At 40.9% G+C, this 15,525-nt stretch overlaps 1 protein-coding gene across 1 annotated transcript; it reads left to right on the top strand.

Annotated features, from left to right (window-relative positions):
- The first annotated feature begins 3,361 nt into the window (after nucleotides 1–3,361).
- cdhr5a (cadherin-related family member 5a) lies at nucleotides 3,362–15,190 on the top strand. Its single transcript, XM_085461584.1, has 14 exons — nucleotides 3,362–3,491; nucleotides 5,895–6,067; nucleotides 6,536–6,595; nucleotides 7,111–7,200; nucleotides 7,279–7,365; nucleotides 7,678–7,782; nucleotides 7,862–8,047; nucleotides 9,308–9,398; nucleotides 10,447–10,544; nucleotides 10,629–10,835; nucleotides 11,702–11,815; nucleotides 11,905–11,971; nucleotides 12,411–12,571; nucleotides 13,842–15,190. Exons 1-14 carry the CDS (start codon nucleotides 3,401–3,403, stop codon nucleotides 14,421–14,423), a joined length of 2,112 nt encoding a protein of 703 aa, XP_085317710.1. The 5' UTR covers nucleotides 3,362–3,400; the 3' UTR covers nucleotides 14,424–15,190.
- The last annotated feature ends 335 nt before the right edge of the window (nucleotides 15,191–15,525 follow it).

The following is a 15,525-nucleotide window of genomic DNA, read 5'->3' as shown; positions in this document are numbered from 1 at the left end:
CAGCTCTCTATATTGGCACTATATTTAAAGTCATATAATTGGGTTTAACCGGGTATCACATGGCGGTCATCACATGATGAGCATTTCAAGTACTTAATGGGCATTTTGGCAGTGTTGGATTTTACTTGTTTCGTGTGTTGATGATCAAATATGTGGCTTAGAAATGAGCAAATGAAAATAAAGGCTTCAGAAAACTAATTTTAGCAGTGGCGGCTCTGCTGAGAGTCTGTAAATGTTAGCGTTGTTAGTGGATAATATGGCGCTTGAACCATGAAGGCTGCCATTACTGATATCTGCACATATCTAATGCCATTGCTTGGCATTCTTTCTGCTATTTTTCATGCTTGAATACACATTTCAGGAATATGGTGACTGACATATATCTGAATGACTGATTGGATATGCCCCGATGAGCAGTTATCATGATACTGGAACTGATGCCGAAGTCATTCTGCTAGAGTCTGAGAAGCAGAATGAGCTTCACAGTCATGTGTAATGAAGTGCTGCCTGCATCACCGCCTTTAAGTAGGTCTCTAATGAGATTACTTCCTCTGTTAACCCCTCCCCGACGCTGAGTAACAGTTACATCACCAAACACAGCTCAAATTATTACCTATAACTCACGTCAGGATTGTTGTTATATAAGATACAACTTGACATACTGCCTTTCATACATTTTTATTATACATATTCATTTTCAATGTTGAGTATCCAGTTAGTGTAACATGTTAGAGTTAAGTCACCCACCTCGGCATGACAGTGGTGGTCAAACAAATCTGTTGGTTTATTTTCCTTCCTGCTGTACATACTGTCCACATGGACAGATGAAAGGAAACGGACCTATGGACACAGATATTATAGAGGCCCTTCAGAGCTTTGCACTGAAGATGCTTTTTGTGGCCATTTGGGTTTTTTTGAAGTAATCTTTCGTGTATCTGAAGTTATTGGGGATCTCTTTGAAGTTGTTCTGTGTCTGTTTGAAATGCTTTTATGTCTTTGGGAAGTTGTTTTTGTTTGCGTGTTTATTTGTTACATCTTTTTGATGTGCTAATTGGAACCTATCCTCACACAGTTTTACTAATTCTCCCAGAACATTGAGTGTGTAAGATGCTGTGTAAGTTTGTCTGCTGTACATCTCTTTGTCATCATTGTGCGTCTTTCCTTTGATGTTTTATATCATTTGTAGTCATTTTATCTAAGGTGCTTTGCATTTCATTGTAGCTTTGCTTTGTTTCCTCAGTGTCTTCCAAGACACACATGTTTTGTGTCTCTTTAAAATTGTGTTAGAAATCACTGAACTCATTTGTTCCTCTTTCGTCTTTGTCTATTTGAAGTCATTTGAAAAGACTTTTCTGTGAAGATGTTGAATCTGCTTTTCTTTCATCTGTCAAGGTGTGATGATTACAGACTATCGTAACCTGTCAGCGTCAGTTAATAATTTGACTGATCACTGTCATTGTGCCAATATAAGTTAATATGGCAGGGTTTGTATATATGAATGTGTCAGTAGAAAAACAGGAAATGCTTTAACATCACACACCTGTACAGAATTTATAAAAGGTGTGAAAGCTTGCTATAACTCATTAATAACTACTTTATGCTACAATTCTAATGTCTGTGGAATTTCTGTAACTTGTTTATAAACACTTCAATAAAGCTTGTTAGTATAACACAGTTGTATACAATTTGTCTCTGCTATACTTTGTTATCACTGTATGTGTAGCAAATCTTTCTCACTATGTCTTACTGAGAAAGACCGTGAGATTCTTCTAAAAGCTCCGGAGCACATCAGCTGAGAATGTAGATGCAATGAAAAGGCCAAAAAGTATTTTAGTTTCAGTCTAAACTGAGGATCTCAGGCTCCTCCTGGTGGACGTAAGAGGAATTACATCATTCAATTAGCACTTGATATTTTATAGTTGTATATATATCTTCATGAGAACCAAGGAAAAAAAGAATCCCCCTTCATATCCACACACACACACACACACACACACACACACACACACACACACACACACACACACACACACACATATATATATATATATATATATATATATATATATATATATATATATATATATATATATATGTATATATATGTATATATGTACATATATATATACATATATACATATATATATAGATAGATATATAATGTTTACAGACTGATGAGCTGCCTGTGTTGGTGAGAAGCATTTCTGCATGGAGGCACAATGTATGAGCTTTGTGTGACATCATGACACTCTGAGCTTGTTGTTCCCACACAGATGCGGGGAGGGTATTTGTGCGATGTACTACAGCCTAGTGTGCGCACAGTGCTGCTTTGTCCACATGTGAGGCCATTATGTGTCCCACTTTGTGCCAGTGTAACTTTCTGTCATTGTCATCATGTGAGGGATGAGACAGGAAGCAGAGGACACAGAAACATTTCTGTTTTTTGTTTTCATTTTCAAAACTTTTGTATAAATGTTGTGTTTTTTCTTACTTTGTCTCTTACATTCAAGACTTTTGTAGGAACTAGGACTGTAGATCATTTTTCAGACTACGTGCTGTGGCAGACACAGTACATGGATATTATTCAGAACCAAAGCTGACTGAGTATTTAGTGTAGCCTGCAGCCTGAGTTTTTTGCTCACAGAGTTCAACGTGGGCTCATTATATGAATTACTGCTAATTTTAAGTGTAGACCCCCACCACTGGGAGAGTGGCACAAAATAAGGAAAAGCATAATAGTTCCACCTTATAAATGTTAAAATCCAGTTATTCAATACTGACAGTGGTGATAAATGAAAACTAGTCTGCTGGTCACACTGAAAAAGAAGCCCCACCTTTGAGTTTGACTGAACAATGACTGCAAGAGGAGTCAAACAACTCCTGTAGTAGTAAAAACGATTCTTTCCTGTTTGCCTGCGTTAGTGTTCATTATAGGCTCAGAGAGGGTCCCTGATATAATCCCACTCCCATCTTGAACCCATCTGTTACTCCTGCCGGACACTTCACTACTGTTTAGATGTTTTCATAGATGTCATCACTAGTGAGTCATACAAAGAAGCAAATTGAAAGGGCTGTCTACCTAAAATATATCAATGCATGAGAAAAGTTTCCAGTTTCCTCTGCTGGATTTCTCCCAGAAAAAAACAGGGGCACCAGTACAGAATTACCCATTCCAGCTAAAAGAGATGCAAGTATTTTAGTGGGAGGCTGCGAGTCCTCTGCTGGCAGGCGCTTAATGCAATATGTGCCTGTAAGATGAAGTCAGAAACATTGCGACTGTAGTCTACTCCCACTCTCGGAGCAGCACAAACGGGGCATTATGCTGACGAGTACCAGCTGGTACCACGGGGCTCCTCATCCTCCTCGAGACTTCATTTGTTGCTGCTGCTGAAATCAGGACATGGAACTGAAATCGAAGCGCAAACCTGTAGACGTTGTCCTTGGATGCTTCATTGCAGTCTGCCTTTATAACCTTTGTCTGGCTCAAAGAAGTGAGTGGAGCTTTGTTTTCTGTGAAGGGCGGTGATGTGGGGCTGGATGAGGACCTGTGGATGATAATCTGTGGACAGAATGTGTGTGGGGGCAGTTTTTCATCCTTGAAGAAGAGATCGTCACCCTTTTTGTGTCCTCTCAAACTCACACCTAAAAAAGAGAAGTGCATATTTTCTTGTTTCTTTATTGAGAGGCCTGAAGGGGTCCGGCTAACTGTGTTTTTGTGCCGTATGTTGAAAAAAAATCTCAAAACTAAAGAGAAGGAAGAGTTCAGGAATAATATATGATCAAAGTACCAGGCACACAAATCCTTAGGCCAAGTGATACGGTCACATCATGGGCGAATCTTAAGGTGGAAACCAACCAATGCCATGCTCAGGACTGATTTCATTTGTTAGATATATTTTGTACATGCTGTACAGTTCCTGATGTAACTAACCACTATTTTTGGTAATAACATTGTTTTGTTCACAGATCGTATTATCACAGTATGATGTGAACCATCACAGGAGCTACTAATGTAGCTGTGAACATTTGATCCCTAGGGTTAATGTAAAACATTTTTTCTCAGTTTTTACATTGATTTAAGATTTTTATCCCAAAAAGCTTGGATGCTGTGTGAGTTACAGATAAATAAAAACAGAATGTAATGATTTACAAATCTCAGAGACCAATACATCATTCACAGTAGAACAGAGAAAACCAAATGTTTCAAATGACAAAATGTAAAAAAGGTAAATTTGAATTTTATGACAGCAACACGTCACAAAACCTGTGGGCCCGGGCTATGTTTGTCTCTGTGCAGCATCTCCTCTTCTTTTAACGCTGTTCCTGAAACGTGAGGAAATTAGGATATGAACTGCTGAACTTTTGGGACAGAGGTTTTCAGTTGGTGAAAGGTCTGAACTGCAAGCGGGCCACTTCAGACTCTTCTACTGCAATGCCATGCTATTATAACAGCTACAATACGAGGTTTAGCATTGTGTTGCTGAAACATGCAAGGCTTTGTCCCGGCTTGAAGAGAGCAGACAGCAGACAATGATCTCTGGAACTGTTACCGAGTAAACGAGCTAACGTTAGGACGTTTTCACAGTGCTCCAGCCTTTTCAGAACTGGGGTTTTAATATTTCTATATTTACTGTATTTAGAACTATGTTTACATCTCAATACTTCTAAATGTTCAGAATCGTCATTACTAGAAGTATTTCCTGTAATTTAACCTCTTAACATCCACAAGCTCATCAGTGGCATCTATAAGTTTAGGATGAGGTTGATGTCTGTCGCTTTTGTGGGGAATTTTAACAAATATGGACCACCCAGATATAAAAGGTTTTCACAGAAAAACTATCAGGCCTTAAACGAATAACACAAGTAAGAAAATGTTCTATATTTTCTGAAAATGTGCATATTTTAGCATGTGGCTTAAACAAAACACAATCCTAAGCCCCGGTGTGCAAGCCAGTCGTGTGTGTGTGTGTGTGTGTGTGTGTGTGTGTGTGTGTGTGTGTGTGTGTATTCTACACACATGCATGTGTCTGAATAAGAGGGAAGGTTGAAAAGTGAAGCTGCGACTAGTGGCTCGAGAGAGGTGAAAAAGAGTGCAGGCAGGGTGGAGTGGCTGAAGAGGAGTGTCCAGAAATCTGGAGACAAAGTTTAAGAAGCAAAGATGGTTTTACATGTGCAGAGGAGGGATAGTGGATATGGTGGACAAATGATGGTGAAGGCAAAGAGAAGAAGACCACAGGGAAGGTTAAAAGATGCAGTGAAGGAGGACAGAAGAGGATTTAAGACATGATGGAGGCAGATGAGCTGCTGTGGTGACTCATAAAAGGAGCAACTGATCAAAGAGGAAGTGCTTGTATTCTACGAGTTGATGATTAACCTTTGACATTAAAGTGCAAATAAACCGAGGTTTACCATCTCAGAAAACAATGGGTGCTGGCAAAAGCTTAATTTATTTTAGAGTAAAGTCCATCAGGTGACTGTATCATATACACGTCTGTGTCTGTGATCTGCAGACTTTAGCAGGGACACATTAGCAGGGAGTGATGAAGCCACAGCATAGCCTCCTGAGCTCTCTCTGTGTGTTGGGCGATCGTGGCTCAAGAGTTGGGAGTTCGCCTTGTAATTGGAAGGTTGCAAGTTCAAGCCCCGGCTTGGACAGTCTCAGTCGTTGTGTCCTTGGGCAAGACACTTCACCCTTTGCCTACTGGTGGCGCCAGTGTCTGGCAGCCTTGCCTCTGTCAGTGCGCCCCAGGGCTACAATGTAGCTTGCCATCACCAGTGTGTGAATGTGTGGAGGACAGGTTGTGTGAAGTGCTATACAAATACAGGCCATGGACCATTTTGCTGCTGTAAAACCTCAATCACTGCACATGTTTCTGTCACCTATGCTCTCCCAGTTTGCACAGTGCCCCCTGGCCCCATACCAGTGTCAGAAAACAACACGGCTGACGTCCAGGTGGCCAAAATCAGCTCCAACAGTGATGTGACTCTGACAGTGACGGTGAACCCTGAAGATTTATTCTACCTGAAAGGAAACGCCCTCATGGTAAAGAAAGGCCTGGACTATGAGGTGATGTATGGAACACAAATAATGTATATAAGAGATATGTGATCAGTTTTTGGAATTGGATATTAGAATGTGGTATGCAGAAAGTTTATAAAGTGTTTTCAGGACTACCTAGGTCACAGGTGTCGAACTCCAGGCCTCGGCGGCCGGTGTCCTGCAGGTTTTAGATGTGTCCTTGATCCAACACAGCGGATTCAAATGGCTAAATGACATCCTCAGCATGTCTTGAAGTTCCAGAGGCCTGGTAATGAACTAATCATTTGATTCAGGTGTATTGAGCCAGGGTGAGATCTAAACCCTGCAGGACACCGACCCTCGAGGCCTGGAGTTCGACCCTGACCTAGGTTATATGAGCATGTACTGTAATGATATCATTATGAACATTTATTTGTATTCTTTTACAGCTAATAATATTTCAGAATATTCCTGCAGTAGGCGCGTCCCATGTATCTGTTTTTGTTTCTTTATTAGTCATTGCCCAGCGCGACTCTGATGGTGTGGATAAAGTGCAGCAGAGCTGGCTCTAGATCTGTGAGTAAGAGTCATCACATTAAAAACAGACAGAAGTCAGCAAATGAACCGAGTCTGGGGGAAATGAATCTGAAAGTCAAGACATCAGGTCACCTGTACACGCCTAATGCCAACATTATGTTCTCATGTAAGGGACTCCACCTGTCAGGGTTCTTCAGCTCCAGAGCTGCACCGGCTCTTTTTGCCCCATCACCAGTCACCCCGTGTGACTTTGGCAAGAAAAACTAGATGAATATAAAAATGGAAATGAACAGTTATTTTTTACTTTTTAAAAATGTTTATCATTGCTGTAAGTTGTGTCTATAAATGTAAAAATTATATTGTATTATTATATAACAAGTTAAACAGAAAATGCGTGTCACACTCTAAATCTGTCTCCTAGTTTCACTCCGCCCACAGAGCATGTTTATAAGGCTTGAGTGCTGTTGTGTCGTTGTGTTGTTAGGAGCAGTGCCTCGATGTGTTGTTGTGTTCTCACTGTTTGACTGAAGCTGAGCTGATTCTCTCTCCTCAAGGTGAACGAGTCCGTCGAGGTTTTGGTTGAAAACGTGAACGATAACCCCCCCAACTTTGCTCAGAACCACTATGTGCTGGATGTGAATGAGGTGGGCTGCACTGCTCTTTCATGCTTGTAGAACAACATGTGTTTGTGTTTCCTCTTTGAACCATTTTATGTCCTGCAGCTCATTCCGGTCAACTCCAGTATTGGTCTGATAGAAGCCACAGATGTTGATTCACAGCCGCTGTATTATCGCTTGGAGACAACAACAGTAAGACAAGACAAACTATGTCCAAATGACTATGATGAAGTTCGGACGCATTTAGACAAATGAATGGAATACATGCATCTGCTATTTGTTTACATCACACTGATCTGTGAGGCCCAGGCTCCACATAAATCAACTTCTCTTGGACAAAATTATGTCTATGACTAAAGCTTCATTATTAACAACGGGAAGAAAAGTGTAAAGGTTCCCTCAATTGCTAACCTCTGATGGACCTTTGAGCATAGCCTTTGTTCAGGCTTCAGGCCACAAAATCCAAGTGAGATCAGCTGATCTGTCTCTGTCGGTTTTCCTCAGGACAAGTATTTCCGCTTGGAAAACGTCAATACTCCAAAGATTCTTGTGAAAACCATCCTGGACTACGATGTTGTACAAAAGATCTCGCTGGTCTTACACGTGCAGGTACAGTAATGACTTATGAAAACATCCTGCAAGGCTCTGCTTTTTCTGTAAAAACCAGTCTGAAGTCTGCTTCTTACAGGACACGTTCAACGGTTCAGCTTCCAACAAGCCCTTCTTCACCTCTGTGGCCACCATCACAGTGCGTGTGAAGGATGTGGACAACCGGCCCCCGTGGTTTCAGCCATGCACGAGGACAAACTTAGGAAATGCTAAACTGTGTGTGAGCAGCGGCTACAGAGGCAAAGTCAACCTCACAGAGAAACAGGTGGGGTCTGACTCTGGCGTTTACATCACAGCAAGAAAAGAAATGCGCTTCACCTGAACAGGAAGTCGCTCACATGGCTGACATCTCTGGGCCTTATTTTAATTATGCAAGAGCCATCGTGCTATTCTAGCTCATACAGAAAAAAGGTTAAAAACCTTATTATACAGGGGAAGTTCATATTTGATATGATGTCATGAAAACACATTTATCATCTAAAAAACTGGTTTTCTGTATAAAACATATTCTTTATTTAACCAAGTACAGTTTTACGACTATATGAAATGTATACCAGTCTGTGCTACTTTGGACAAAGAGTGTGCACATCCAGGCAAACACTGTTACTTTAGCTGCTACACAGAAAAATCAAATACACAGGAAACAGGACAAAGTGTCTTAAGTCTGTACGCTGCACAGACATTTGAGGGTCACAATAACCTTCATGCTGTTTTAAATACATTTGTTATCTGGGGAGTGAATAATGTAAATGATTAAACATTTTCAGAAATGTTTCCATCGAAGCTCTGAGGGTTCGTTCTGATGTTCATCACTGCAGCGGCAGCAGTCTGTCACACAGTTTCTATGAAATAAGAACTATCAGCTTCGAGCTGCTTTATTTGACAGACCATGGCAGGTGTGCACTTCTGTGCTGGGCACCAAAACACCACACAGGTGTGCAAAGAAAATTTCAGGGTAATAAAATTATCATCAGAGCAGTGCTTGCGTGTGTTGGTGATCATAGTGATCCTAAGATACCAGCATCATGACATCTCAGCCTTTCAGGGAAACCTCAGCACTGGTTTATCTGTGAGGGAGGACACTTGCTCAGGTTCCACTGTAGGGCCAAACATTACAGGCTAAAACCTGCAACGAGATCCAATGACATGGGGACGATGCAAATTTTGGTGATTTTTACATGTTGTGTTTGCCAGTATTTATTCAGTGATAGCAATATTAACGGTAATGACTTGTGAAATCAATCAGTGTGGAGGACACACGATAACAGCTAACCGGTCGCAGCAGATGGCCCCGCCCCTCCCTGAGCCTGGTTCTGCCGGAGGTTTCTTCCTGTTAAAAGGGAGTTTTTCCTTCCCACTGTCGCCAAAGTGCTTGCTCATAGGGGGTCATATGATTGTTGCGTTTTTGGGTTTTTCTCTGTATCTATGAAGCGCCTTGAGGTGACTTTTGTTGTGATTTGGCGCTATATAAATAAAATTGAATTGAATTGAATTGAAATGAATACATACTGATTTTCACCTTCAGGAAGGCCCGCTGGTGCTGGAACCTGGACCTGTGTTTGCCAAGGATGGAGACAAGAACAAGAGCGAGCAGATCAGCTACAGAATATTACGAGGTCGGATAAAAAACCTTTGGAGGACCCGAGTTTTACACTCAACAGTTTCAGTTTGGTGTGCTTATTAAACTGATTATCACATATAGACAGACAGTCTTACACGCCTCTCTGCAGCTTCTCTCCTCCTGCTACCCCCCCCCCCCCCCCCCCCAAAACCCATCTCCATAGAGATTGTGTCAGCTTCCAAACAGACAAAAAACAAACTAAAAACCAGCAACAAACAACTTAAACATAAACAATCACAAAGAAAGAACAATACAGTATCCACATCTGAACCAAAGAGTAAAACAGTGAAATGTGGATTATTAAACTTAATAATTGATCAACAAATCAATTTACTCTGCCTTACAGAAACCTGGTTGCAGCAGGATGATTATGTTAGTTTAAATGAATCAACACCCCCGAGTCATTCTAACTACCAGAAACCTCGAAGCACAGGCCGAGGGGGCGGTGTGGCAGCAATTTTTCACACCAGCCTATTAATCAACCAAAGACCCAGACAGACTTTTAATTCATTTGAAAGCCTGATGCTTAGCCTTGTGTAAAACTCAGAAACCAGTCTTACTTGGTATCATCTGTATGTATTATTGTAGGGTCTACCTTACAATATAAAGAACCTTGAGGCGACTGTTGTTGTGATTTGGCGCTGTATGAATAAAATTGAATTGAATTGAACTGATAGAAGTTTGAAGGCTCTACTACTAAAAGTAGTTATCAAAATGCTTTTAATCCTTTCCATTTATTTTTAATTGTTCATCTAATCGTGTGATATAAGAAGCTCAGAAGAAAAAAATAAGTAAATCATCGTTACCTGGTGCCATTTAGAGGCTAGCAACGACCAAGTGATTGCACCCACTTTGCAATCACTGCTGCTTAGTTTGTTTTTGTACACGCTCTCATGGCACCATTCTGTTAATGAGGTCGAATTTCAATAAGTCAGATTCAGGTCGTGGTTAAATAATAAAGTAAGCTTATTCTGCTGGTTTGTAGGGCAGCATAAAGAAAATGCTCTTATTTGTCTTTATGTGTTTTTTTCCTTTATCTGTAGGAAACGAAGGAAATATATTTCAGATTGATGAAGAAACGGGGAACATCACAATGACCAAAGCTGCTGATATTGTTGGTCCAATAACTCTCACTATCCTGGTAAAACAAATATTATATACATTTGTCAAATAATATAAAGAAAATACAGATTTTCAGGAATTAGATATTTGGTTTTACTATCAGGCATCACAGGTGACCAACAGAGATCAGTTTGCAGTGACACAGGTTACCATTGATGTGATGAAGAAGAGCAGGAGTCCTCCTCGTTTTGAAAGGGAGCGATATGAAGGATTTATCTACAGCAACTCTGTGCCTGAGACCATGATCCTCCGAGACCGAAACACCAACCGACCCTTCAGGGTCCGAGCACGGGACGAAGACTTCGCCAGTGTGAGCGCTCTTTGAAATCAAAGCTAAATATTATAGTATATGTTATAAGCCTAACCCTGATGTTTGGCTGGTTGTAGCTACAATAAGCAAAACCATTAGTAACACCCTACTGAGTTAACTGAAAAGGTCAGCTATGGATGCTGCTGATTTACACATGGAAGGGTTGTAGAGACCGACCGACTGTCAGGTACACGTGCTACGAGGAAATCATTTGTTTTGGCATTTTGCTGGTCTGGGCCATTCAGGTGGATGCTAACCCAAAGTGCCGGTAATTTCATCCCAAGCATAAAGCGTGTAATAATAATAGAACAGCTATATATTAGACTACAGTCTAGGTCATGTAACAGGACAACAGAATGGCTGAACATGGAAGAATCGAGGTGTTGCAGTGCCACATTCCAGGCCGGACTTTTAGCTGATTGGAATTCAGCAGGACCTTAAGAGCACTGTGTGAAATTAAAGCCTCAGTGACCTGAAACAACAAGTAGAGAAAAGTGGGGCAAAATTCCTCCACAACCATGTCAGAGCCTGATAAAGTCATACAGAGAAGAATAACTTAAAGTTCTTGCTCTTATTTAACCCTGGCTGAAAGAACCGCTTACAGGAAGAACATACTAAATCTGTTTCTAGTGTAGTAGATTATACAGATTTAAATGTACAGGAGTACTAGAGTACTTGTAAAAATGTGCAGGTGTTTATTTTGATTAACCCCTGTACAGTTAAAAAGGTACGCGATCACAATTACGTTTATTGTGCAAGCTGTTGCTGGTCATTATTTTCTACCTCCTGCTGGTTAGAAATCACTTAAAGCAGCTTTAAATGCACAACTAATGCTAAACTAACAAGATAAAATCTTTGTTTGTCAGGGTGTGAATCCAGATGTCAAATACGAGGTTCAGTACAGCAGCTACGTCAATGTGACCTCTGATGGTTTCGTGATACTGAAAAGAGTTGTGAAGACAGAGTCCTTCGCTCTTCAGGTGAATTTTTAAGACGTCATGGCACAATGAGAGCAAAGACTTCCTGGTTCTTGACACTTTGTAAGCTGTTAAACTTTTACTTTCTGCAGCTCCGAGCAGTGGATGTGACAACAGGGGAGTTTGGAACTGCAGCCCTCTCAGTTCAGGTCATACCTGGTGAGACTTCGGACTGGAAAAACTTTCACCTTATTTCTCCTGTTTCTAATTTCATGTCATATCAGTAAAAACGAAATCACTAAAAACATTACTAAATCTTTATAAAAAAAAACAGTTTTTATACTAATGATTTCAAATGAACCTAAAATATGATATATTATTACCTCTCAAGGAGGGAACACAAAACTGTTTATTCTTCAAAATTAAAGGGCTTGCTGTTATTCTTTATTTGTAATATTGTAAAACAAAGTCAAATGTAAGCCAGAAATATTACTTCATACTGAGGCTGGGAGCCCATTTGGTTCCTCCTGAACATTTCAGTGAAATTCAAAATGGGCACTGTGTTAATTGTTCATTTTTAATCAAAGTTAAAGGAAATCATAGCTTTAATAATAATCATTCCTTTAACCTTAAGTCCTTTGCTTTTCTTCCTGTGCAGATTTAGCCAGCCCATCTCCCTCAAACATCGGCTATCGTCCAGGTGACATGGCGCTTCTGGGCTTGATCATGGCAGCTCTGCTGATCCTTTGCCTGATTGTTATTGGCTTCTTAGTTTCCCACTTGTGGAAGGGAAATACGGGTGTGGACAAACTATGTGAGGTTAGTCGGTTTGGCAATGGAAATATTTTAAACCGGTGAAAAGATGATAAGTTTACAAATCTTTAATCCTTCCTCACTGCTTTCCATCTTGGACATCATGTAAATGAGTGTAACAGACAATATCAGGCTTTCAGTCTTTCCTTCTTTCTGATCTCACAGCACACATCATACAAATGATTTATTGTTTTCTAAAGTAAACAAAGTGTCAAAGTTAACATTTGCAGTATACATATACTGTAAAAAATGTCCCTTAGCAAGAATCAACCTTGACAACAAGCTTTGGGTATAATTTTCATCAGATATTTAACTGTCAGGTGGAGTGGTTACTATAGGAGCTGATTTTAAAAAAAGTCCAAATACATTTCAAAGGCTTGTGATGTGAGTTTCAAGTAAGTTTCAACAGATGGTTTGAGGCTATGCTGATGAATTGTGTGCTAGTCCACCTAAAATATACCAGTTCTACTGACAGCAAACTGGCCTCAGAGCCCGATGCTGCCTTCACCATGTTTAACAGTTGTTACAGTTTTCTTTGCATTGCAGGTCTCTCCTTTCCTAATTGCAGTAAAACAACTCTATTTTCCCTCTAAAACATATTTTCTTTGTCAGTGTAGTCAGTTACAAACTTTAGTCAAGATTGAAGATGTTGAAGCAGGATCTTCTTTCTTGGATGGCAGTGTCTCAGTCAATGATAAGGTAAAAAACAGGTGGTGTAGCCAGTGTAGGTCCTATGACTTAGTGGCTTCTGGGTTTTTTATAATGATTTGAACCAACTGCTTCTCAGATGAGAGTGAGTTTGGTTTTCAGACATTAGCAAACTGGCTGACTCATTAACCACCCGTACAGTCGTTTCAACTGAATATGTAGTTTCTCATAAAATACCAGGATTTCATTCAGCAAAACTGAAACACAAACATTTTGGATAATTTGTGACTGTGACAAAGAAAGAATTTGGCTCAGCCTGAAACTAAGCTTTTAAAAGTGGTAACATTGTTACTGCACATTACACTATTAAAGTAAATAGTGGTTATTTTTGTACATATGTAATATAATAACATGGAATTCATTATTGGAGACTAGATAAACTGCATTTCTGCTTGGCCGACTTATTCATAGATCAAGTGAAAGCCTTCGAAGCCTTTATTGGCTATATGATAAAGTATAAATAGACACCTCCATTGTTTAGACTTCAGAGACAGACTGAAGGTAGTGCAATGGCAGTACCTCATGCATTAACTGCTTTATTAATGAGGAACCTCTCTCCTGACTGTAGTGCCTGAGCCCATGTTTGCAGTCCGGCCAGCCCCGAAGTGGCCACAGAGACTCCCTGCAGTACACCAATGATGGCTTCCAGAATGAGGGGGACCTGAGCCGTCGGGGAGCCAGACGCTGGAACAATGTTCTCCCCAGAAGGAGCACCTTCCCCCAGGCCCGGGGCCGCGTCATACCCCTAGAGAGGCGGAGCCACCACTGTTCTTCATGTGGCATCTATACTAACCACATCCCTAAGGGGAGTCCCTCAGTGAGACCCTCCAGGAGGGGCAGAGAAGATGAGGATGAATATAGTGCAAGGTCAATCCTGACCAAGCAGCGGAGGAAGGAGGGCCAGAAGACTGTGTGGTTCAAGGAGAGTGAAGATTCGTCAGACATTGAGGTGGAGATCATCCCAGACACTGTGGGCCGGGTGGAGGAGGAGACAGAGGAGGAGCTGGAGGGGGAGGTAGAGATGGAAAGTGTTGTCAGAGACCCGGCAGCCCCTTTAAGAGAGGCTGATGATGGGCAGGAGACCAACGAACAGTACCCAGAGAACGCTAGTTCAGAAAAACAGGAAGGAAGCCAGGAGCGGGAGCACTGACAGTAGAGGTCAGAGGTCAAACTGGAGTCTGAAAGGACTGAGCAGAATGCTGTTTGCTTTCCTGGATGCCTACAGTCAAAGTCTCAGCAGTGGACAATGGCACGCTTAACATCTGTGGACTACTGCCCAACCTCAAAGAACTGACTCAAGCATCCAGAAGTATTTGTCTTCTACTGTGAGTATACTACACTACAGTTCCAGCGGAATTAACTGGATACCAAACATACACTTGGAACCAGTGTGGGCCAAGTATTAAAGATGAGATAAGGTCTTCCAATAACACTAACACATTTTTGGTTTATAATTGTGCCCATTAGACTATTACAGTCCCCATTACAGGAATTGTAGAGATCACAGTGCCAGCATGACCTCAAGTCCAGCGGGGCAAAAAACACGAGCAGTCAGTGTTTCACTAGGCGAGGTTGAGATCCGATGCTTTACAGTCTGTGCGGTGTGTAACAGTTTGCATATAAATGTAGCAACACAGCACCGAACAGGTGATCAAAGAGCAACGTTTTCCCCTTCTAAACGTTGGAAAGGTTTTTAAGGAAACCTTTCCAACGTTTACCTGAGAAATTAATTTCTTTTTTAAAGACATCATCATTAAAAAAACATCAGACCCTCTTTGGACTCATAGAAACCTCCTATATGGACCCGCCAATCCAAATAATCTGTTCTGACTCTTTGAGTTTCTTGCCCCACTGAACTTTTGTGAGGGAACACCACCTCCACAGGCCAAAAACTTCAGTTTTCAAACTGTTAACTAAGCTTATCACAAAAAAGACACATTTTTGTTTTCAAATGTATTTGTTGTAAAGTAAATCTTATACCTTTAGAAAGCCTGTTTATTTCCTAACAAATGGTGCCATATTTGTTAGGAAACTGCTTCTGTGAGTTGTGCAGCAGATTTGAGTTTACTGGGTGCACTCAAGAAAAACTTGCCAAATCCTCTCTCCCAATGCCAAACAGCCTTTTCTATTATTGACTCTTGTTTTGAGCTTCTGCTGCCCTAGGTGCTCAGTTGGTGGTGATCTGCAGCACCATGGACCCGGCTGCCAGGGTCAGTTAGTGTCACTTAAGCCACATTTGACTGATCTGAATA

This window comes from Copadichromis virginalis, linkage group LG1 (assembly GCF_057382275.1).
Source record: "Copadichromis virginalis isolate Kocher_CV1m ecotype Utaka linkage group LG1, C_Virginalis_male_GT1.1, whole genome shotgun sequence".
NCBI lineage: Eukaryota > Metazoa > Chordata > Actinopteri > Cichliformes > Cichlidae > Copadichromis > Copadichromis virginalis.
The sequence above is the reverse complement of the archived record's forward strand: the minus strand, read 5'-3'. Positions and strand labels throughout refer to the sequence as shown.

What these genes read in the sequence shown, in the direction of transcription:
- cdhr5a (XM_085461584.1), top strand. Translation starts at nt 3,401, where the DNA reads ATGGAACTGAAATCGAAGCGCAAACCTGTAGACGTTGTCCTTGGATGC. An exon ending in CCTTTGTCTGGCTCAAAGAA is followed by an intron (nt 3,492 to 5,894) that starts GTGAGTGGAGCT and finishes ATGCTCTCCCAG; the next exon opens with TTTGCACAGTGCCCCCTGGC. An exon ending in GGGACGAAGACTTCGCCAGT is followed by an intron (nt 10,836 to 11,701) that starts GTGAGCGCTCTT and finishes TTTGTTTGTCAG; the next exon opens with GGTGTGAATCCAGATGTCAA.